Source organism: Lepidochelys kempii, chromosome 11 (assembly GCF_965140285.1).
Source record: "Lepidochelys kempii isolate rLepKem1 chromosome 11, rLepKem1.hap1, whole genome shotgun sequence".
In the NCBI taxonomy this organism is placed as follows: Eukaryota; Metazoa; Chordata; order Testudines; family Cheloniidae; genus Lepidochelys; species Lepidochelys kempii.
Genome location: NC_136390.1, coordinates 31797723 through 31823130, shown reverse-complemented (window position 1 = coordinate 31823130; position 25408 = coordinate 31797723). Strand labels below are relative to the sequence as shown.

The 25408-nt window shown below is 41.9% G+C and overlaps 1 protein-coding gene across 7 annotated transcripts in view; it reads left to right on the top strand.

Moving 5' to 3' along the window:
- CCDC148 (coiled-coil domain containing 148) overlaps nucleotides 1-25408 on the top strand; it is a 171516-nt gene that overhangs the window by 69851 nt on the left and 76257 nt on the right. For 6 of the 7 annotated variants that reach the window (XM_078847931.1, XM_073305533.1, XM_078847929.1 and 3 more), the window contains exons 4-8: nucleotides 618-721; nucleotides 2458-2540; nucleotides 2686-2849; nucleotides 3210-3305; nucleotides 3397-3578. In XM_078847931.1, coding sequence (XP_078704057.1) covers nucleotides 618-721; nucleotides 2458-2540; nucleotides 2686-2849; nucleotides 3210-3305; nucleotides 3397-3578 — 629 coding nt within the window. Of the gene's footprint in view, nucleotides 1-617; nucleotides 722-2457; nucleotides 2541-2685; nucleotides 2850-3209; nucleotides 3306-3396; nucleotides 3583-25408 lie in introns of those variants that run through there. The other variant, XM_078847933.1, reaches the window with a different exon arrangement.

The window sequence follows — 25408 nt, the reverse complement described above, 5'->3', positions numbered from 1 at the left end:
GAAAACAAGCGCCTAGGAGATAGGAGCAATTTCTCAATTTAGATCAAAATGTTGTTTCTCACTAGAGTTGGTTGAAAAGTAGAAATAATTTTTTGTGAAAAATTTGGAAATTTTCACTTTTTTGTTCTATATATTTCCAATAGAAATGATTTTTCATTCATCAAAATTCTTTGAACATTTTCAGCTAAAAAAATTATTTTACATAGGGTGGGGGTGTCAACTTCCCTTCTTCCTCTCTCTCTCTCTCTCTTTTGCTGCCCCTTCCCTTTTTCCATTTTGCCACTGAATAAGGGGAGGGGGAGCCGAAAGATTTAAAGGTGGGGGGGGATATTTTTTAAAAAGAACTGACCTTTTTTTTTGCTTTTCCTTTATTTAATTTTCATCCAAAAATGGGAAAACTAAAGTAAAGTCTTCATGAAAATTTCCAAGGTCATTTTTTATAAGAAAAATTTGTTTGAAATTTTCAGTCAGCTCCATTCCTCACAAAGATGTGCTTGCAGAGGCACATAGGTTCATACAACCTAGTATTAAAAGTTTATTTGGGGAAACCATTTTGTAAATATATCAAACTAATTTGAATACTAGTAAGAATTTTTTCTTTTTCCTTTTTTACATAGGTTAAAAAAGTAGAACAAGCTTCAAAAACTAACAAAGAACAAATGCTGCTGAAACAGCACCACCAGATCTGGTGGCAAGAGCATAAACGATTGAGTGAGAACAGGTAAGAACTGGGGAATCTTAGAGATTATAAAAGAAATGCTTTGATAGCAAAAATGTTGGTATAGACTGCTTGTTTGAAAGAAAAAGATAAAGTAATCGAACAGCAGTAGATGCAGAGTATTTGAAAAGAGTGGGAGATTGTAACTACCCACATCTAAACTGAGTTTACAGATAAGAAGAAGATAGGTAAAGAGGGGGAGGGTGGGGTGTTCTGTCTCAGTCTCATACTCACAGCCAGTGATGAGCTGCCAGAAGCTGAAGAACTGGTTCCTTCAATCGCTCCGGGTCTTCGGCGGCACTGAAGGGCCTGCCACCGAAGACCCGGAGCGAGTGAATGACGTGCCGCCGAAGACCTGGAGTGACTGAAGGACCTGCCGCCGAAGGACTGCAGGCTGCCGGGTGAGTAGAAATTCTCAGGGGAGCCTCCCCAGCCGAGAGCTCAGGCGGGATGGACAGGACAGTCCCGCGGGTTGCATGTGGCCCGTGGGCCGGAGTTTGTCGAACCCCTTTAACAACCGGTTCAAAACCGGCTTCAAAATTTAACAACCGGTTTGCGCGAACCGGTGCGAACTGGCTCCAGCTCACCACTGCTCACAGCCAAATACTTGGCTATCAATCAATATGTGAGCAGCCTAGAACCTACTGGACTATTGGCCCACCCCAGAGTCTCTAATGTTTAATTCTTTATAAATGGTCACATTCTGTTCTCAGATATGATATGCAACTCTCACTTATTTCAAAAAGAGTGGTATGGTCGTTACTTATGTCTGAAGGCATGATTTGGCCCTAATTAATAATGGTAAATAAGTTTCTTGCTGCCACTGCACTGCTAATGTACTTCAGAAGCTATTTCTTCGTTTTGTTGAGGTAAAATATGGAAATACCATCTGGTTTTTCCTTGAAAATATATATTTGACTGCCTGCTAGGTTTTATTTCCCCCCAAAGTGTTTAGATGACATTATGCCTGATCCTGCAAGCACTTTGGATACAAAACTCAAGTAGAAACGAACCCTTAATGCTTTCAGGGTCTGCATTCATCACCACACTCCACTGATCAGTACCATCACTCTTCTCCAAGGGATGGTAGCTTCCATAACCAACCTCAGATCAGTTTTTAATCCTGGAAATCTCTTGTAGGAGAGTGTAGTTCAAGTTGTCTTCCCAACCCCTTCCCTGCACATGTTGAATGCAAAGGAGACTTATTCTATTCTTCTCTTGTAGAGCAGCCTAAAGTTAAAGTATCCTACTGCTGTTGTAGAATACTTTCATTTTTGCCTAGCAAGGTCGCTGAATGACTAGTAGAGGGTCTTACTGTGGATCATAGAGAATCAGTGGGAGGTCCCATGCCATCTGTATGGAGATATCATGCCTACTCTCCAATTCTGTGTCCCCAAGCCTTGCTTCTGTCACTCAGAAACAGTGCAGCCCCAGCGGAGTTGCAGTATCAGGGACCCCTCTGGATGGGGCTGCCTCCAGGGATTGCCATGACAGAGGGGAATCCAAAGGAAGGCGGTCTTTTCTTTGGAATAGGCATGGTGCCAGAGAGCCTGATATGTATCTTGTATTCTGCTGACTTGCCTCGTCTCTGCCCCAGCTCACCTAGTTGCCTTCTATACAGAGTCTTCCCCCTATTCAGTTATCACATGAATTGTGTGTAGGGCAGTGGTTGTTTTCTATCTTTGTTTATATGAGTAAGAAATTAAGGTTTATGCATATGTTCCAATTATACATTTCAGACATAATGTGGAAACAGAAATACAAACTTTCCTTGATGAAGGGAGCCTTGAATGTGAACTTCTTTTGGATATGTCAGACTTTGGTAAGAATTTTCACTTGATTTCTTGATTAATTTAAGTGGGTTTTTAAAAACAAATGTATTGACCATTACAGATAAATTACAGAACAATTTAGCAAATATTTGTCTTTTTTTTTTTTGAGAAAGCTTTATGTTTAACTGTCTATAGCACATAAATTATCAAAGGAACTGGTTACATATCAAACAAATACGGTAGATCCCGTCTGGCAACTGAGAGAGGATTTGAAATGCAGGCTGTCTGAAATGCAGTGCTACCCTTCACAGAAATCCTGCATGGAATATGAGTTCATTCCAGTCAAGGTGTTAGAGCAGGTTGGTAACTTCACTTCTACAGTTTGTTGCTGTTTTGAATTTTATAATATTTTCTTTTGCTTATTATTTTTTTGAGGGAGGGAAGCAAAAGTTTCAAAGCCTTTTAAAAGAAGTGTGAAATGTAACCTTAAGATGCATATACTATCTGAAAATATTGTAGCTATTAATTTTTAAGGCCATGATCAACCTCCGTGCATCTGATTATCCTCACACTTACATCAGTATAAATCTGAATTAATTCTGTGGAAGTTACACTTGTGTAAAACTGGTGTATGGTAGAAGAAAATTAGGCTTTGCTTCTAAATGACAGTTTTGATATGAAAAATATCAGTCTTAACTGTTAATGTTTCATAAAACTAGGTAGACTTTGTGAAGGAACAACAGAAAACAATTTTGGAATTACTTAATCAAGAAAAATTGGCTTTGGAACAAGAACTTGAAGACTGTAAGAATAAAGTAAGAGAATGGTCACATTTCCAAATTAATTGAGTTACTCCACAACATAAAAAATGTATTAGACCACTGATAACTGATTTTTTTCTTTCAGGTACTAATATACTCTTTTGAAGAGAAAACTGGCCTTTTTCATGAAGTTCCTTCACAGTTACTGGCCTTGGAATGCCCATACCCCGATCTGAAGTCTTCAGTCCTTAATGAATTCCATAAATTTGCAGATGAATATTGGTCTAAACTTCAAGAGATTGATCAACAGTTAAACATAATATCCAGGTAATAAAATCTGTTTTGATTCATTTTTTGAGGGCAGGATAACAAACTGTTCTGTGTTCTGTTATCTCCAGAGACTGTAGTTCCTTTTAGCAGGAGAATTATTTCTTTTGTTGAGTACAATACATAGTTGACTCATTATCCAGTTCTATGGGATTAAATAGTCAATAATTATTTGCACAGCAGAGAGAATTGCAAAAGAACTTACTGAAATAATAAGCAAAATTCTTTATGGATTAATGAACCAACAGTATGACGTATAGCAAATGTTATCTTCACTGACTTCGTCATTATATGGATAGAAATTTCTTTGAACATTATTTTTGTATGGTAATTACTTCACATTAGGAAAAAACATTTGCACTTCCTTCCTTAGGGAAATCTAAAATATAAACACACGTGCACAGCAGAGTCCTAATCTTTTCATGAAGTGCAGATCATTGCAGCAATAGATTACCATGAAGACATATTATAAAAACTAGTTTGGAGCTATTTTAAAGGGACCATTAAAAAATGAGAATCAGCTGCCCCCAAGAGATAGGGCTTTAAGACTGTTTTTTGTTTTGTTCTGGTAGAGCACCTAGCACAGTGGAGTCCTGGTCCATGTCTAAAACTTGTACAGGTTACAGTGGTAAAAATAGTAACAACAAATATGGCGAGAATTGGCAACATTAGTACTGTATAACTTTTTTTAGAAATATTATTTTATTTTAGGGATAGTAGAGACCAAATGTTTAATTACAAGGCTATAATTTTGTTTCAAAATTCTGATAACTATAGAGTACTTTGTAAAGGGTTTGTCTACATGAACAATTAGACTGTGGCAAGCTGGTGTGTGAATCTACCCTACACTAGCGTGCCATACTCTAACTGCTCACGTGCACCCTGCTGATGCACATTAACAGTTCATTAGAGTGCTTTGAGCTAGTCCTGTTTCAGCAGGGTGCACGTAAACAGTTAGAGCTTGGCAGGCGAGTGTTCACCCACACCCCAGCTTGCCATGGTCTGATGTGTAGAGAAGCCCTCAGTTTACTCTCATCTGACTTTGAGAACCCTGAAATAGCATTATGGAGTCTTAAAATGTAGATAGCTGTTCCAAACATAGTTCAGAATTATGTGTGTTCCCCCTTTTTTTCGTATAAGTGTGTGTGTGCATCTTATATTTACAAAAAGAAAAGGAGGACTTGTGGCACCTTAGAGACTAACCAATTTATTTGAGCATGAGCTTTCATGAGCTACAGCTCACTTCATCGGATGCATACTGTGGAAAGTGTAGAAGATCTTTTTATACACACAAAGCATGAAAAAATACCTCCCCCCACCCCACTCTCCTGCTGGAAATAGCTTATCTAAAGTGACCACTCTCCTTACAATGTGTATGATAATCAAGTTGGGCCATTTCCAGCACAAATCCAGGGTTTAACAAGAACGTCGGGGGTGGGGGGGCAGGGTAGGAAAAAACTAGGGGAAATAGGTTACCTTGCATAATGACTTAGCCACTCCCAGTCTCTATTCAAGCCTAAGTTAATTGTATCCAATTTGCAAATGAATTCCAATTCAACAGTTTCTCGCTGGAGTCTGGATTTGAAGTTTTTTTGTTGTAATATCACAACTTTCATGTCTGTAATCGCGTGACCAGAGAGATTGAAATGTTCTCCGACTGGTTTATGAATGTTATAATTCTTGACATCTGATTTGTGTCCATTTATTCTTTTACGTAGGGACTGTCCAGTTTGACCAATGTACATGGCAGAGGGGCATTGCTGGCACATGATGGCATATATCACATTGGTGGATGTGCAGGTGAACCCCATCATCTCAGGCATTGGCACCCTGACAGCAGGATTGTCTGGCTATGTAGACTCCCTCCTCAGGCCCTACGCTACCAGCACTCCCAGCTACCTTCGAGACACCATTGACTTCCTGAGGAAACTACAATCCATCGGTGATCTTCCTGATAACACCATCCTGGCCACTATGGATGTAGAAGCCCTCTACACCAACATTCCACACAAAGATGGATTACAAGCCGTCAAGAACACTATCCCGGATAATGTCATGGCTAACCTGGTGGCTGAACTTTGTGACTTTGTCCTTACCCATAACTATTTTACATTTGAGGTCAATGTATACCTTCAGATCAGCGGCACTGCTATGGGTATCCGCATGGCCCCACAGTATGCCAACATTTTTATAGCTGACTTAGAACAACGCTTCCTCAGCTCTCGTCCCCTAATGCCCCTACTCTACTTGCGCTATATTGATGACATCATCATCATCTGGACCCATGGAAAAGAAGCCCTTGAGGAATTCCACCATGATTTCAACAATTTCCATCCCACCATCAACCTCAGCCTGGTCCAGTCCAAACAAGAGATCCACTTCCTGGACACTACAGTGCTAATAAACGATGGTCACATAAACACCACCCTATACCTACTGATGTGGGTACCTACTGACTGCTATTCCTACCTACATGCCTCCAGCTTTCACCCTGACCACACCACATGATCCATCGTCTATAGCCAAGCTCTGCGATACAACTGCATTTGCTCCAACCCCTCAGACAGAGACAAACACCTACAAGATCTCTATCAAGCATTCTTACAACTACAGTACCCACCTGCGGAAGTGAAGAAACAGACTGATAGAGCCAGAAGAGTTCCCAGAAGTCACCTACTACAGGACAGGCCTAACAAAGAAAATAACGGAACGCCACTAGCCATCACCTTCAGCCCCCAACTAAAACCCCTCCAACGCATTATTAAGGATCTACAACCTATCCTGAAGGATGACCCAACACTCTCACAAATCCTTGCCTACAGACAGCCTCCCAACTTGAAGCAAATATTCACCAGCAACCACATACCACACAACAGAACCACTAACCCAGGAACCTATCCTTGCAACAAAGCCCGTTGCCAACTGTGCCTACATATCTATTCAGGGGACACCATCACAGGGCCTAATAACATCAGCCACACTATCAGAGGCTCGTTCACCTGCACATCCACCAATGTGATATATGTCATCATGTGCCAGCAATGCCCCTCTGCCATGTACATTGGTCAAACTGGACAGTCTCTACGTAAAAGAATAAATGGACACAAATCAGATGTCAAGAATTATAACATTCATAAACCAGTCGGAGAACACTTCAATCTCTCTGGTCACGCGATTACAGACATGAAAGTTGTGATATTACAACAAAAAAACTTCAAATCCAGACTCCAGCGAGAAACTGTTGAATTGGAATTCATTTGCAAATTGGATACAATTAACTTAGGCTTGAATAGAGACTGGAAGTGGCTAAGTCATTATGCAAGGTAACCTATTTCCCTTTGTTTTTTCTTACCCCGCCCCCTCCCCTTAGACGTTCTTGTTAAACCCTGGATTTGTGCTGGAAATGGCCCACCTTGATTATCATACACATTGTAAGGAGAGTGGTCACTTTAGATAAGCTATTACCAGCAGGAGAGTGGGTTTGTGTGTGGGGTGGGGGATGAGAAAACCTGGATTTGTGCTGGAAATGGCCCAACTTGATTATCATACACATTGTAAAGAGAGTGATCACTTTAGATAAGCTGTTACCAGCAGGAGAGTGGGGTCAGGGGAGGTATTTTTTCATGCTTTGTGTGTATAAAAAGATCTTCTACACTTTCCACAGTATGCATCCGATGAAGTGAGCTGTAGCTCATGAAAGCTTATGCTCAAATAAATTGGTTAGTCTCTAAGGTGCCACAATTACTCCTTTTCTTTTTGCGAATACAGACTAACACGGCTGTTACTCTGAAACCATCTTATATTTAGATCTTATAACTCCAAGGAAAGAGTAAAATCTCCCTGTCAGTGGATGGATGAAAGAGATTTATAAAAGGTAAAAGTCAGGCTCAGATGGTGAGGTGGCTATTATTCCTTATCTTGATAGAGTTTGAATAAATGAGTGTTTTGTTTCTTATTTAAGAAATGAAAAAATAAGTAAATATTACAGATAATGAAAACTACCAAACGGCATAGTTGAGGAAACAGCGAATTGTGAAATTGAGGCTACTATTGGTAGGTAGCATTTTTAATTTGAGATGATGGATTATGGAGTTTTATTCAATTAAATCCCCCTCTTTACTGCTGCTGGGACATCTATTTTGTTATAGAAAATCCTGAAATATGCCACAATCAGACTGCTGAATCTGTAAACACCTTTTAAACCTCAACTTCTAAGGATACAGGCAAATGTCTAAATTATCTAAATAATTGAAAGAGGAATTGAGTATTAAACTACTTATTTGTATATTCAAAATGTGCATACCGTGCAGTGTCCTTTCAGATGAATAAAATATCACAGTATATCAAGGAAATCTAGCCCCTCTGTATGAGCACATTAGTTACATGTGTCTGGTACAACAATCAGCAATCATATGGTTGACATGCTGGGGAAGTTGACATCTCATTCAGTGGTATTGCAGTCTGTCTGTCTGTCTGTGCAGATTCAACAGCGCATGCAGTTTACATTGTTGTGGCTATTGTACAGGATATCTGGGGATTATGAGTTGAAAAGGGTAACTTCCCTTATGAGTTGTTTATATTCTTTAGAAGATACAAAGCTAGGGATTAACTCTTGGTAAATCTGCTTCAGTGGAAGCAGCTGCCTGAGAGGAGTTATTATGTATAGGACAATTGCCATGTTTCAGTTCTGAAACCAAATAATGGTTATAGACATTTCTGTGGAGGAAAGATATGTATGAAAGCAAGTGCCACATTTATAATTTGGGCCATGTTTTCACCGTGGTGAAAGTCTGACATCTCTTGGCATCTGGAGAGGTGTGGTATCTGTTTAAATATTATTTGTAGTGTACTCAAACTCTCACATTTTAGATGATATGTTGGATATTTACAGAAGCTAAACTAAAACTATATGTTCCAGGATATTCTGCCTGGATATGTGCAACACCCCTAGTGTATATGAAGGGAAAAGTATGAATCCCCAGAGGCTGAATCACACTTTCTCTGAATGTTTGCCTATGAGAAACTGGTGAACCTTGGCATGGAGCTGTAGAACTAGCATTTGAAAATCATAAGTGGATCAGGAAGGTCCTCCAGATCCCTTTTTGGAGACCTAAAGAACTTCTCCATCTCTCTCCTCATGAAGGTGGAGATTCATCGGTGAGAGTAACTTGTCATTGGAACAATTTGCCTAGAGACATGGTGGATTCTTGTCACTTGAAATATTGAAATCAAGACTGGATATTTTTCTGAAAGATATATTTAGAGTTATGAGATTGATGGAGATATTATTGGGTGTGGTTCTATGGCCAGCTATGTAGATGGTCAGACTAGATGATCATAATGTTCCCTTCTAACGATAGAATCTGAGAGTGATTTTATTTAAAATAAATAAAATTGGCAGGTCTTAAAATCTTTCTTTACCAAGAATGAAGATGAATCCTTGGGGTTTTTTTCTCCTCTTGCATCCCATGCAAAATTGTCAGCTTTAGCACTATAAATCGTCAAATTAGTCAATTATAGTAGCCTACAAATGCAGGAAAATGTGAACAGGTACCTCTGGGAAGGTACAAAAAGCTTCCTTTATCTCCATCATATGACAACAATTTGAACCCTAGCAATAAGCTACCAAACACAATTACCAGCTATCATGGTGGGAACACTTTGTGTCTATTAGAGCTGGGCAAACTAATTGTAGCAAACAACTTTCTGATTAATGTAGCCCTTTTTACTCTTTGAATAATTACAAATGTATTTGCAGAATTGCAGATAATTTGCAAACACTGTAATAGAAATTCTTATAGCCTCTAGTTTTGCAAAGTATTTACCTCAACTACAACATGAACTATTGGTCACTAACTTCAGATGGTACTGTTTCTACTCCCAGACATAATGGCTAGAGTATTATAAGCAGGGGAGGTCACTTCCTGTGGTATTCTTATGCAGACACTCAAATTTGTGTATGAATATGGATATTCACACCCAAAGTAGCCTCAAACATTCATGTGATGAAAAACAGTGTCTGAGAAAAAGTGAAACAAAAAGATCAAGAACAAAGAGTTATTTTGAAGGTTTATAAACAACGGTTTTGTCTCGCTCTAGTGTTCTTCTTTAATATACTATTGCAACCATGCTATAGTCATAACTAGGGACCTTTGCCACTGTTTCCACACAGCCATTTTTAATTTAATGGTACACTAGAAAATTCTCTTTTTATATGAAAGCTAGGGAGGAAGAAAAGCAACTTTTAGTCACTGGTCTTCATCCACCGGGTGAATGAGAACAATCTTCGTCAAGTAATGTACCTTTGGGTCTTCCACTTCAGGTGTGCATGGTCTTTGATCAGAGAGACTTTTGGTAGCGGTGCCTGTTGGTCCATACATGTGCCCTAGCTATCCTCATGCCCTATGAACGTTGGACAAAATGCCCTCAGTTCCTTCTCAATCGCCTCTGCCTGAAAGGAGGGTATTGTATTACCTTCTTCTAGCTCGATTACCCTTTTAAGGATAGCTTTAGTCTTCATTTATTGTTAGGCTTTGTTATCTTTAGTTTTCAGTAACTTTTAGTTTTGTTTGTGGAGATTTCTTTGTCAGATCTTTCCCTCCTTCCCCAAGGGAGCTTTCCCCTTTGGGAGTTTTTATCCTCAGAATATGCCTAAATGCCTGAGACTTAAACATGGCCTCACTTGTTGGGATTCTATTCCAGTTAGTGACTATCACTCTCACTGTATCCACTGCTTAGGGGACACTCATGTCCCATGAGCATAAAATCTGTTTGGGGTTTAAGACTGGGCCTAGAAAAAATAGGGAGATTAAGATTAGGCTTCTCATGATGGAGCTCTCCCTTCAACCTGCCTCCAATATGGGTCCAGATACCCCACAACCACCCCTGTACAGCTCTCCTCCAGTGAGCACAGTATGCTATCAACCTCCTCAGTCTGCTCACCTGCTATATTTTTGCAGGACATAACCACAGTGTACAACACCAAGACTTTGGAGAAGAGTTCCAGGTCTCCTCAAAGAAATGTTGGTGTCAAGAAGCCTAGGTCACCACAAAGACCTACTGTTCTGGAGACCTCACATCCCACCAGGTTCTCTTGAACTGATGATTCTTCAGCTAAGGCCCGGATCTTCTGAAGCACATGGTACCCAGTATTCCTTAGTACCAAAGTCAGCTTCATTACCTCCCTGAAACTATCAAGATATTAGTGATCCCAAGAACTCTGCTTCAAAGTGGCACTGACTGTGGGTCCTCCTCCCATGTTACCACAGGTATTCAATCTGCATTACAAGGTGATAGATCCGTACCATAGAAGCAAAGGTCATCCTCAGTGCCACTGCCTACCACCACAGAGCCTCGCTAGGTTTCAGCTCAGATCCACTGAGCACCACAGGAGTTTAGATTCTCCGGAGACTTGTTTATCTCAGATGAACCTGAGTACCTTCAACTAATGGGCACTGAATCATTCTGTATGAGAACCTTGTACATAACCAATACCACATCTTTCTTTGGTACCATCTAGCTGTCTGGTACTCATGAAAAGAGACAGACAACTTCCCTCATCACAACCCCTGTCCATGAAGAGGATACAAGCCTCTGACTGCCAGCTACTGGGATGCAATAATTGCCCAGTTGTGTTGATTCTCTCTGAAGCATCTGGCAAGGGCCACTGTCGGAAGACAGAATACTGGGCTAAATGGACCATTGGTCTGACCCAATATGGCCATTTTTATCTTCTTACTTACACAGTTCAGGGCTACTGCACAAGTATTTTTTCTCTTCTGTGGTCCAGAAAAGGCACCTACTTTTAGGCTTCCAGCTGCCAACTGTCACCTCTCTCTTCTTCCTGATGGGTTTTTCCAGGCTGCTCCATTCCCTGCCTATACTATCATTTCCAGCAAGCCAGACCACCTAAACAGACCAGCGTCTGTGCTTTGCTCTCTCTTCAGGGGCTATAAAGAGCATAAATGTCCACTGTAATAAGTTACCACACAGTCCTTTATAAGTAAGCATGTTTATTCTTAAGGTGAAAGCATTACAGAGAAAACATATTCAAAAGAATTAAAGACCTACACTCATGCTAAAAAGCTTATCAAAGGTCACCCCAACTCCAGTCTCTGGATCTGTCAGGTGTCAGGGTAAGGTTGAAAGGACTATGGGTGGGGGCCCTCCCTTGGGACATAAGGTTCTATCCATTTGCTGTATCAAAAAGAAAGCCCTGAGTCAATTTAAAGACTGGCTATTTATCCAAGAGGGCTTTCTTTTTGTGGTCTCCAGAGAATCCAGTTTGAACCAGTATATGTGAGCCTCTCCAGATGGCGAAACCACTCGAGAGGTGTTATAACCTGAGTGAATCTGCCTAATCACCCCCTAACGTTCTTAGTTCCTGGAGGGCTGTGATCACCCTCCCGCATGGAATTACATACAATCCCTGTCCCACAGTGATACATAAACTTACTATATTAGGATCTCCCAACGATATTGCAGGAAAATTCTATATCTGTGACACCTTCTTCTGACTCTCAGATTTCAGTATGAGGCTTGCTCGATTACCAACCCAAAGCTGCCTCTCTTGACATTTTTTTCGGAAAGAAATGCTTCAAGGCATGGGCTGCCTATCAGCAACAATTTTCTAGAGCACCCAGTTATGCCCAGGGGGAGTGCCACAGACAGCAGTCAGCAATCCCCTGTTCCTGCCAACCTACTTCCATTTCACAAGGAGTCTTTTGAGGAATGAGAGCAAGGACTGATGAGAACATGACACCACAAACTAGCATATCTTCCTCCTCATCATCTGATGAAGCAGTGATACTCCCTCAGCCCGCTTATGTGTATTCTTTTAAACAGTTCCAGGAGCTGATGAAGAGGATGACTAGCTCCAAATTCTCCTACAGGAGGGTTTCAAGACTTAACATAAACTTTTGGACATTCTTCACACTGCAACGTGTGGTCAGGTAACCTTGTCTGAATGAGAATCTATTTGAACCTGCCAAAACAATCTGGCAGACCCCGACCACCTTCAACATATAGAAGAGCAGACAAAAAGTATTATGTTCCAACTAAGGGCTCTGAATTTTTGTTCACCCAACAATTTTTGTTCATTGATGCTGTGAATGAGCATGGCAGGCAACACAATAAAAGCAATCCTATATGATAAGGATGAAAACCACATGGATCTCTTTGGTTGCAAGTGGTACTCTTCTATGACATTGCAATTTAGGATCAGCAACTACCAAGTTTTTATGGCCAAGTATAATTGCACAAACTACAACAAATATAAGTCTTTTGTTGACTGTATCCTTCTCAGACTTTTTGGAAGCAATTTCAGGCAATTATCATGGAGGGCCATTTACTAGTGAGGACTTTGATGCAGCGAACAGAGTAGCTTGCTCTGTTTCTACAGTGATTGTCATGCATAGTGCCTCTTGGCTCCAATCCTTGGGATTCCTGAGGGAGCTCCAGAACACACTGAAAGCCTTCCTTCTGAGAGGCTCAAGCTTTTCAGTGAGTCCTTGGATGAATTTTGAACACTGTCGAGAATTCAAGAACAACGCTCTTGTCCGTTAGTATCTACACACCTGCAAATAAAAAGATTCAGATGGTCAGAGATGGCTGAGAGATCCCAGTCCAATTCCTTGTCTAGCGTAGGTCTTCAGAAGCGTCTAAGAAGAGACCTAGGCTCCAGAAGAGCGAACCATCCACTACTTCTACTACTACTAGTCATCTTTCCTAATTGATGCTTAGACAATTTTGATGTATTGGTTCATGGTCAAAAACTGTTCACCTTCAGGATCTAAAGCTGAACCTTTATGGATTTTCGCTCTCATTTCTAAACCTCATGGGTGCAGTTTACTTCCAACAGATGAGTATTGGAGGTTATATCATCAGGCTATTCCACCCATTACACTTTTATTCCTCCACCCAACCCCTCTTCCCTATTCCTTTTCAGGGACCCATGTTGTGAACATCTATTGAGACAAGAAGTCCTCTCCTTTCTCCACATAAGAACCATAGACACAGTTCCTGCCCAACGCAGAGGGAAGGGGTTCTATTCCAGGTACTTTCTGGTTCCCCGCAAAAAGGGTGGATGGAGGCCCACCTTGGATCTCAAAATGCTGAATGTTTTCTTCAAAACTCATGTTCAGAATGGTAATTATCGCAGCTATAATTCCATCTCTAGATCCAAGAGACTACTCTGTGGCCCTCTACCTACAAAATGTATACATTAACATCACAAAGCATCGATCTCATGAGATTTCTTTATATTGTAGTTAACACTTTCAATATTGAGTGCTCCCTTTCAGAATCTCTGCCATCATCAGGGTCTTTATGAAGATTCTGAAGATAGTGGCCACTCAGTTACATTAGTCAGAAATAATGATCTTCCCTTACTTCAGTGATTGGCTCCTCAAGGGCTGCTTGTACAATGAAGTTGTTTCCATGGTAAGGAAAGCTATTGTATTAAACAGTACCATGCTTTTTGTTGGGTTTATTTTAATGGTTATAGGTAGCACATTTGGGTGTTCATTGGTAGAGACGATAAAAAATGGAATTTATCAGGAAGCCTAATCTAATATGGATATATTTTAGCATATTGGGTCATAGAAGCCCATTTGTCTGTTTTGCCGAAACTACACTGACATTCCTGACTGGCTAAAAATTGCTTAATTTTGTTTTTATCATTCAGATGAGTATATCCTGAACACACAAACTTCTCTGTGTTGCAGACTAACTGAGTTTCTGCTTTTCGGGATTTCTTCTAGAAAACAGAGGAGTAATCAAATCAATGGTTTTCAGTGCATTAGAATTTCTGGTGTTTGTTTTAGGTCCTTGCATAACATTAAATATAATATGAATCATCCTTATCAAACATGCTTAGTCTACTGAGGACTGTTGCACCAGCTCGACTGGCCACAGTTGAGGGCATCATACTAATATTGTATATACATAATTAGTAGTAAACATACTGTTTAGCTTTTAGTTTTATCTTTCAAGTACTGGTGGGAAGGGAGCAATCTGCATGATCATGGGTTGTTTGAAAGATGTATTGAAATATAAATCCATTAAATTCAATGAGGGGGCTAAAATGGACTTGAGGTCAGTGATATCTATTCATGTAACACTTGTTTTGACATGGACATTTATACATTATACTGTCATTTCATGTGTATCTGAATTACATTTTAATGTTGACACTAAATTTGCACCTAATTAATACTGTCACACAATATATGTGTTAGAATTTTATGGCATTAAATGCACTTTATGTGAAGCAAGATGTATTACTTTCTAGTATTTTGATTCAAAAACTCCTTATAACTCTTGGCACTTCCTCAGTTAGGGAAGCATTAGTCTTAATTTAGTGTGGGTGATCTTTGAATGCAAATATATCAAAGTTGTCATAACAGATTATTTTTTTCTTTTTTTCTGTTATGAAAATGTTGTTTTTAATCTCTAATGGAGTGTAAGAAAACTAAACAGCCATCTGTCACATTACATGCTATTTTTAAAAATTCTATTTGGAATATTATCTTTATTCTTATTAATGCATCTCCATATGACACTTAAGTAATAAGTAACACTATGTACAAAATATTTTCCTCTTAATTCCTGGTTGTCTTGCACCTTATGTAGTCAATATATCTTCAAAACAGTGGATATAAAATGCTACCAAGCAGAAATCTCACTTACCTTAATGGTGGTGGTTTTATACCAGTTTTGTATTTACTTGTCAGAAGTGTTAATTGCTACACAAGGTGCAAGGCAAAAAAGAACCATCCTTTCATTTGTATTTGTATTTTCAAGGGGTGCTCCATTCTGCCTTCAAGAGTCACTTTACAGTTCTGATAAGCAAGGGGACAACAGATCTGCATATATGTTGTCCTTTCCTCATTCCAATGAATAGTAAATTAAGCTTCCCTTGTTAAAATGAGAGTACGGTACTTACCATAAAAAGAAAAGGAGGACTTGTGGCACCTTAGAGACTAACAAATTTATTTGAGCATAAGCTTTCGTGAGCTACAGCTCACTTCATCGGATACATTCAGTGGAAAATACAGTGCGGAGATTTATATACACAGAGAACATGAAACAATGGGTGTTACCATACATACTGTAAAGAGAGTGATCAGGTAAGGTGAGCTATTACGAGCAGGAGAGCGGGGGTTGGGGGGGGAAACAACCTTTTGCAGCGATAATCAAGGTGGGCCATTTCCAGCGGTTGACAAGAATGTCTGAGGAACAGCGGGGGAGGGAGTAAACATGGGGAAATAGTTTTACTTTGTGTAATGACCCATCCACTCCCAGTCTTTATTCAAGCCTAAGAGTATGTCTACACTACGAAATTAGGTCGAATTTATAGAAGTCGGTTTTTTAGAAATCGGTTTTATATATTCGAGTGTGTGTGTCCCCACAGAAAATGCTCTAAGTGCATTAAGTGCATTAACTCGGCGGAGTGCTTCCACAGTACCGAGGCTAGCATCGACTTCCGGCGTGTTGCACTGTGGGTAGCTATCCCACATTTCCCGCAGTCTCCGCTGCCCATTGGGATTCTGGGTTGAGATCCCAATGCCTGATGGGGCAAAAAACATTGTCACAGGAGGTTCTGGGTACATGTTGTCAGGCCCCCTTCCTCCCTTCATGAAAGCAACGGCAGACAATCGTTTTGCGCCTTTTTTCCTGAGTTACTTGTGCAGATGCCATACCACGGCAAGCATGGAACCTGCTCAGCTCACTGTCACCGTATGTCTCCTGGCTGCTGGCAGATGCGGTACTGCATTGCTACACAGCAGCAGCAACCCATTGCCTTGTGGCAGCAGAGGGTGCAATAGGCCTGAAAACCATCCTCATCATGTCCGAGGTGCTCATGGCGCCTCGGTAAGGTCGGTCAGGAGCGCCTGGGCAGACATGGGTGCAGGGACTAAATTAGGAGTGACTTGACCAGGTCATTCTCTTTAGTCCTGCAGGCAGTCCTATTGTATCATCTTATGGTGAGCAGGCCGGAGATGAGGATGGCTAGCAGTCCTATTGCACCATCTTTTGCCGAGTAGCCAGGAGATGTGGATGGCTTGCAGTCCTACTGCACCATCTGCTGCCAGCCAAAGATGTAAAAGATACATGGAGTGGATCAAAACAAGAAATAGACCAGATTTGTTTTGTATTCATTTGCTCCCCCCTCCTTGAAATCAACAGCCAACAATCATTTTGGTGAGGTTGTCAGGGGCACCTTGCAAACTTTAATAGAGATTCAGTCCTGCCTGAAATACCAGAGGGAGGGATAGCTTAGAGGGTTGAGCATTGGCCTGCTAAACCCAGGGTTTTCAGTTCAAACCTTGAGGGGGCCATTCTGTGTGATAGTTGTTTTTGTTTCTCCTTGATGTAAAGCCACCCCCTTTGTTGACTTTAATTCCCTGTAAACCAACTCTGTAAGCCATCTCGTCAGTCGCCACTCCCTCCGTCAGAGCAATGGCAGACAATCGTTCCGCGCCTTTTTTCTGTGCAGACGCCATACCACAGCAAGCATGGAGCCCGCTCAGATCACTTTGGCAATTAGGAGCACATTAAACACCACGTGCATTATCCAGCAATATATGAAGGACCAGAACCTGGCAAAGTGAAACCGGGCGAGTAGGCGACGTCATCACGGTGACGAGAGTGATGAGGACATGGATATAGACTTCTCTCAAAGCACGGACCCTGGCAACGCGGGCATCATGGTACTAATGGGGCAGGTTCATGTGGTGGAACGCCAATTCTGGGCCCGGGAAACAAGCACAGAGGGTGGGACTGCATAGTGTGGCAGGTCTGGGACGATTCCCCGTGACTGCAAAACTTTCGCAAGTGTAAGGGCACTTTCATAGAACTTTTGTGATTTGCTTTCCCCTGCCCTGAAACACATGAATACCAAGATGAGAGCAGCCGTCGCAGTTCACAAGCGAGTGGCAATAGCCCTGTGGAAGCTTGCAATGCCAGACAGCTACCGGGCGATCGGGAATCAATTTGGAGTGGGTAAATCTACTGTGGGTGCTGCTGTGATGCAAGTAGCCAACACAATCAAAGATCTGCTGATATCAAGGGTAGTGACCCTGGGAAACATGTAGGTCATAGTGGATGGCTTTGCTGCAATAGGATTCCCTAACTGTGGTGGGGCCATAGACAGAATCCATATCCCTATCTTGGCACCGGAGCACCAAGCCAGCGAGTACATAAACTGCAAGGGGTACTTTTCAATGGTGCTGCAAGCACTGGTGGATCACAAGGGACGTTTCACCAACATCAGTGTGGGATGGCTGGGAAAGGTACATGACGCTCACATCTTCAGGAACTCTGGTCTGTTTGAAAAGCTGCAGAAAGGGACTTTCTTCCCAGACCAGAAAATAACCATTGGGGATGTTGAGATGATAATAGTTATCTTTGGGGACCCAGCCTACCGCTTAATGCCATGGCTCATGAAGCCATACACAGGCAGCCTGGACAGTAGTCAGGAGCTGTTCAACTACAGGCTGAGCAAGTGCAGAATGATGGTAGAATATGCATTTGGACGTTTAAAAGTGCGCTGGTGCAGTTTACTGACTCTGTTAGACCTCAGCAAAACCAATATTCCCACTATTATTACTGCTTGCTGTGTGTTCCACAATATCTGTGAGAGTAAGGGGGAGACGTTTATGGCGGGGTGGGAGGTTGAGGCAAATCTCCTGGCCGCTGGTTACGCGCAGCCAGACACCAGGGCAGTTAGAAGAGCACAGGCGGGCGCGGTGCACATCAGAGAAGCTTTGAAAACCAGTTTCTTGACTGGCCAGGCTACGGTGTGAAAGTTCTGTTTGTTTCTCCTTGATGAAACCCCCCGCCCCTTGGTTCACTCTGCTTCCCTGTAAGCTAACCACCCTCTCCTCCTCCCTTCGATCACGGCTTGCAGAGGCAATAAAGTCATTGTTGCTTCACATTCATGCATTCTTTATTAATTCATCACACAAATAGGGGGATAACTGCCAAGGGAGGGGTGGTGGAGGAGGGAAGCACCGGGAAGGAGGAGGGAAGGACAAGGCCACACAGCACTTTAAAAGTTTAAAACTTATTGAATGCCAGCCTTCTGTTGCTTGGGCAATCCTCTGGGGTGGAGTGGCTGGGTGGCCAAAGGCCCCCTCACCGCGTACTTGGGCATCTGGCTGAGAAGGCTATGGAACTTGGGGAGGAGGGTAGTTGGTTACACAGGGGCTGTAGCGGCGGTCTGTGCTCCAGTTGCCTTTCCTGCAGCTCAACCATATGCTGGAGCACATTAGTTTGATCCTCCAGCAGCATCAGCATTGAATCCTGCCTCCTCTCATCACGCTGCCGCCACCTTTCAGCTTCAGCCCTCTCTTCAGCCCCCCACCTCTCCTTGCATTCATGTTGTGCTTTCCTGCATTCTGATATTGTCTACCTCCACGCATTCGTCTGTGCTCTGTCAGTGTGGGAGGACAGCATGACATCAGAGAACATTTCATTGAGACTACGTTTTTTTTGCCTTCTAATCTTTGCTAGCCTCTGGGAAGAAGAAGATACTGTGATCCTTGAAACACATGCAGCTGGTGGAGAAAAAAAAAGGAACAGTGGTATTTAAAAAGATACATTTTATAGAACAATGGGTACACTCTCACGGTAAACCTTGCTGTTAACATTACATACAAAGCACATGTGCTTTCGTTCCAAGGTCACATTTTGCCTCCCCCCACCACATGGCTAGCCCCTCACCCCTCCCCATGGCTAACAGTGGTGAACATTTCTGTTGAGCCACAGGCAAACAATGCAGCAGGAACGGGCACCTCTGAATGTCCCCTTAAGAAAAGCACCCTATTTCAACCAGGTGACCAGGAATGATATCACTCTCCTGAGGATAACACAGAGAGATAAAGAACGGATGTTGTTTGAACGCCAGGAAACATACACTGCAATACTTTTTTCTACAATGATTCCCAAGTACGTGCTACCAGCTTGGAGTGGTAAAGTGTCTGTCATAAATCTAAAGGGAAGGGTAAACACCTTTAAATCCCTCCTGGCCAAAGGAAAAACCCTTTCACCTGTAAAGGGTTAAGAAGCTAAGACAACCTTGCTGGCACCTTACCAAAATGACCAATGAGGAGACAAGATACTTTCAAAGCTGGGGTGGGGGGAAACAAAGGTTTCTCTCTGTCTGTGTTGTCTTTTCCTTATTAACCTGTAAAGATTAATATCCAAGATCCAAGGGTTTGGGTCTGTGTTCACCTATGCAAATTGGTGAGGATTTTTATGAAGTCTTCCCCAGGAAACAGGGTGTAGGGCTTGGGGGCATTCTGGGTGGGGGAAGACATTTCCAAGTGAGCTCTTTCCCTGTTATATTGTTAGACGCTTGGTGGTGGCAGCAATAAGGTCCAGGGACAAAAGGTAAAATACTTTGTACTTTGGGGAAGTTTTAACCTAAGCTGGTAAAAATAAGCTTAGGGGTTTTTTCATGCAGGTCCCCACATCTGTACCCTAGAGTTCAGAGTGGGGAAGGAGCCTTGACAGTGTCCTACCATGGTGGACAGAATAAGGCTGCCCTCCCCAGAAACCTTTTGCAAAGGCTTTGGGAGTACATCCAGGAGAGCCGCAAATGCCAGGGCAAATTAATCATTAAACATGCTTGCTTTTAAACCATATATACTATTTTAAAAGGTACGCTCCCCAGAGGTCCCTTCTCCGCCTGGCGAGTCCAGGAGGCAGCCTTGGGTGGGTTCGGGGGGTACTGGCTCCAGGTCCAGGGTGAGAAACAGTTCCTGGCTTTCAGGAAAACCGGTTTCTCCGCTTCCTTGCTGTGAGCTATCTACAACTTCATCATCATCATCTTCCTCGTCCCCAAAACCTGTTTCCCTGTTGCCTCCATCTCCATTTAAGGAGTTAAACAACACAGCTGGGGTAGTGGTGGCTGAACCCCCTAAAATGGCATGCAGCTCATCATAAAAGCGGCATGTCAGGGGTTTTGACCCAGAGCGGCCGTTTGTCTCTCTGGTTTTCTGGTAGGCTTGCTCCTTAAGTTTCACATGGCACTGCTTTGGGTCCCTGTTATGGCCTCTGTCCTTCATGCCCTGGGAGATTTTGACAAATGTTTTGGCATTTCAAAAACTGAACTGAGTTCTGAGAGCACGGATTCCTCTCCCCATACAGCGATCAGATCCTGTACCTCCCGTTCGGTCCATGCTGGAGCTCTTTTGCGATTCTGGGACTCCATCATGGTCACCGCTGCTGATGAGCTCTGCATGTTCAATTCTGCTGATGAGCTCTGCACTGCAGCTTGCCACGCTGGCCAAACAGGAAATTGAAATTCAAAAGTTTGCGGGCCTTTTCCTGTCTACCTGGCCAGTGCATCTGAGTTGAGAGTGCTGTCCAGAGCAGTCACAATGGAGCACTCTGGCATAGCTCCCGGAGGCCAATACCGTCTAATTGCGTCCACACTACCCCATATTCGACCCGGCAAGGCTGATTTCAGTGCTAATCCACTTGTCGGGGGTGGAGTAAGGAAATCAATTTTAAGAGCCCTTTAAGTAAAAAAAAAAGCGTTTCGTTGTGTGGACGGGTGCAGGGTTAAATCGATTTAATGCTGTTAAATTCGACCTCAACTCCTAGTGTAGACCAAGGCTAAGTTAATTGTATCCAGTTTGCAAATTAATTCCAATTCAGCAGTCTCTTGTTGGAGTCTGGTTTTGAAGTTTTTTTGTTGAAGAATTGACACTTCTAGGTCTGTAATCGAGTGACCAAAGAGATTGAAATGTTCTCCGACTGGTTTTTGAATGTTATAATTCTTGACGTCTGAACTGTGTCCATTTATTCTTTTACGTAGAGACTGTCCAGTTTGGCCAATGTACATGGCAGAGGGGCATTGCTAGCACACATCACATTGGTAGATGCGCAGGTGAACGAGCCTCTGATAGTGTGGCTGATGTGATTAAGCCCTATGATGGTGTCCCCTGAATAGATATGTGGATACGGTTGGCAATGGGCTTTGTTGCAAGGATAGGTTCCTGGGTTAGTGGTTCTTTTGTGTGGTGTGTGGTTGCTGGTGAGTATTTGCTTCAGATTGGGGGGCTGTCTGTAAGCAAGGACTGGCCTGTCTCCCAAGATCTGTGAGAGTGATGGGTCGTCCTTCAGGATATGTTGTAGATCCTTCATGATGCGTTGGAGAGGTTTTAGTTGGGTGCTGAAGGTGATGGCTAGTGGAGTTCTGTTATTTTCTTTGTTGGGCCTGTCCTGTAGTAGGTGACTTCTGGGTACTCTTCTGGCTCTGTCAATCTGTTTCTTCACTTCAGCAGGTGGGTATTGTAGTTGTAAGAATGCTTGATAGAGATCTTGTTGGTGTTTGTCTCTGTCTGAGGGGTTGGAGCAAATGCGGTTGTATCGTAGAGCTTGGCTGTAGATAACAGATCGTGTGGTGTGATCTGGATGAAAGCTGAAGGCATGTAGGTAGGCATAGCGGTCAGTAGGTTTCCGGTATAGGGTGGTGGTTATGTGACCATGTGCCAGCAATGCCCATCTGCCATGTACATTGGCCAAACTGGACCGTCTCTACGTAAAAGAAAATAAATGGACACAAATCAGACGTCAAGAATTACAACATTCAAAAACCAGTCGGAGAACACTTCAATCTCTTTGGTCACTCGATTACAGACCTAACAGTGGCAATTCTTCACCAAAAAAACTTCAAAAACAGACTCCAAGGAGAGACTACTGAATTGGAATTAATTTGCAAACTGGACACCATTAAACTAGGCTTGAATAAAGGCTAGGAGTGGATGGGTCATTACCCAAAGTAAAACTATTTCCCCATGTTTATTCCCTCCTCAGCTGTTCCTCAGACATTCTTGTCAACTGCTGGAAATGGCCCACCTTGATTATTGCTGCAAAAGGTTGTTCCCCCATCCCCTGCTCTCCTGCTGGTAATAGCTCACCTTACCTGATCACTCTCGTTACAGTGTGTATGGTAACACCCATTGTTTTATGTGCTCTGTGTATATAAATCTCCGCACTGTATTTTCCACTGAATGCATCTGATGAAGTGAGCTGTAGCTCACAAAAGCTTATGCTCAAATAAATTTGTTCGTCTCTAAGGTGCCACAAGTACTCCTTTTATTTTTGCGGATACAGACTAACACTGCTGCTACTCTGATACTTACCATAAGGTACTCTCTTACCTTAAGGTCCCTTTACATTGCTAGATCTATGTAAAGTGATCTTAGTGTAAATGAAAATCAGGGCAAACCCGATTGCTTTTTTTCACTTTAATTTTGAAGTTTTAACTTAGTGGGTTTTTTTTTATATAATCACAAATGCATATGGCTCCAAATATCTCTGGAATGCCATGCAGATGCTTTTAACAGCACATAACACTACAACGATTTTGAGAAAGGAAATAAATGAAAAATGTTTGCCTGTTAAATACATTCTGATCACTTTTAAAATATGTAAATATTTAAAATATAATTTTGACAATGACAAAGGGTAACAACCCCAATAGAGACAAAAGAACTTAAAGTTAAGGCTGACATTTTATCTCTTAAACTATGATACTGTGTTTTGGACTTTTGTTAAATCTTAGTATTTCAGTTTTCTGACATCCGTGCATGGTGGTCACTGTACTGAGTCAATTGTTGCCTGAATGCATGAATAGTTTTGATGACCTCATAAAGAGAAATGTAAAAATAAGCCACAAATGACTAGCTTCTCGCTCACTGCCACAGGAGGAAGGCTGGGTGCAAGGAAAAAAAGTGGAACGTAAAATGCATGAAAAAGCAAAACCAACAGAGGCACCAGAAATATCTTTCATGTTCCATACCGCTGATTCAGAGAGGAGTGATAGGTCAAAGGTCCGTGTGCTGAGAGATAATCAGAGACCCAATGGAGTAAGACCTATGCATAGATTGATATGGATAGAGCTAGATTGGATAATATGGGTCATTGCCTATTGAGCAGCTACTGTGCAACAACAGCTACAAGCACGGTGCAAACCAGAAAGCATGTACCAAAAGTGGCAAGGCAACTCAGGCACTAGCAATGAATGCTTGTTATAGCTCCACTAACCACAGCAGTGTGGTCTGATTCAGTGTGGACTGATTTTAAATCAAAGCCATTTCAATCACTGATTTTCATTATTTAAATCAGCAGACAGGATACCTTGATTTAAATAATCGATTTTAGTCTTGTTTTGCATTGGTACTTTAGTTAAAGAGAGATTGATTCTCATTCAGTGGTAATCATTAGTGCTTTGAAAAGAACAAAAATAACACAATAACATTATTGTAAAAGACTCTAAGATTTTGCTTGAAATGCTCCATTCTGTCTGTTGGTATTGATCTTCCTGGGAAAGGATTAAGTCAGTTCTACTGCCTAAGTGAAGCAGGATACTCATTTATCTTGCCCAAAAATAAGGAGGGTGGGACTGACTAATCTTTATTCTCAGATGAAAACTGGTCTGAAATGTTTTAGATAGCATAGAAATTATGTTAAGGAGCAGAAAGATGATTTGTGAGGCGACTGGTTTCCTTGCACTTATGTCATGTCATAGTTCTTTCAAGAGAGTCAATCTAGGGAGAAGCTGAGTAATCTTGAGTGAGGAACCCTATAAGGAGCCAAGCTTTGGGAAAGGTGTGAGGTGACCTTGGTTACATTATTGCTTCCTTTATTGTTAAAGCCAAATCACTGGAAGAGGTTATTTTGGACTTCACATAGTGTATATGGAATATACTTGTAAAGGAGGCTAGGAAAGATGTCTTTGTAACCCAGTGGTGAATGTATGGTATGAGTTCCCTCTTTGCTGATCCACAGATGATATGAATTGTTACAGCCCCTTGCTACAGAACCCTGGCTCTTTAGCTCAAGCTGTAGTAGCTTATATTTTAGCTCTGGAGATCCCTGGTTTGGTCCCCAGTATGTTGGCCAAGAGGGCAGCTGTCATACCTTCTCACAACTACATATCCAGCAGTGATGAGCAACAATAAATAACCCAAGTATGAGTGAGTATACATGGATAGTCAGTCAGTGAATGTAATAAAATGAAGGTACAGTAGATTAGTGCTTCTCAAATGTTTTAATGCTGCAGATCACTTTGTAAGAGAAAATCATCTCAATCTACCACTCCCTTCCAGGCTCATCACTCCTACTTCTTGATTCTCAAAATATTTCATTCTACAGATGTCAACAAGGGCCCTGGCCCATTGGTGGTTCATGGACCAGAGCTTAAAATCGGGGGGTGCGGGAGAGGGGGGGAGAGGGGATTGTGTGTTGTTATTTTTTTAAAGCATCACATTCCATCAGTAGCACATAAAACACCATAAATAGTACACAGTGACATCTCTGCATTACCCATCAGTGCCAAACATAGCTGACAACTGTGCAGACAGCAGCAATCTCTGTGTGACAGCAGTGGATTGCTAACTAGCAAACACTACCTATGCACAAAGGGAAAGCTGTGTGCAGGCTAAGAATGAGGCAGTTGGTCATGGCTTCATTGACCAGGAAATGTGGTGAAGGCTTACATGGCAAAAAAAATTGTACTCTTTTTGAAGTAATTGCACAGAGTAAGAACCACCTCATAGAAAGAAGATTTAGCACATGATGTGTGCTAAGGGTGCTTAAGCACTGGAATAAATTGCCTATGGAGGTTATGGAATCTCCATCGTTGGAGATTTGATCATCTAGATAATACTTGTTCTGCTATGAGTGCAAGGGACTGGACTAGATGACCTCTTGAGGTTCCTTCCAGTCCTACAATTCTATGATTCAATGAAATTAGTACCAGGCCCATGTTAAACTAGTTTGGGGTTTTTTTAGGTCTCTCACCACTGTAATAT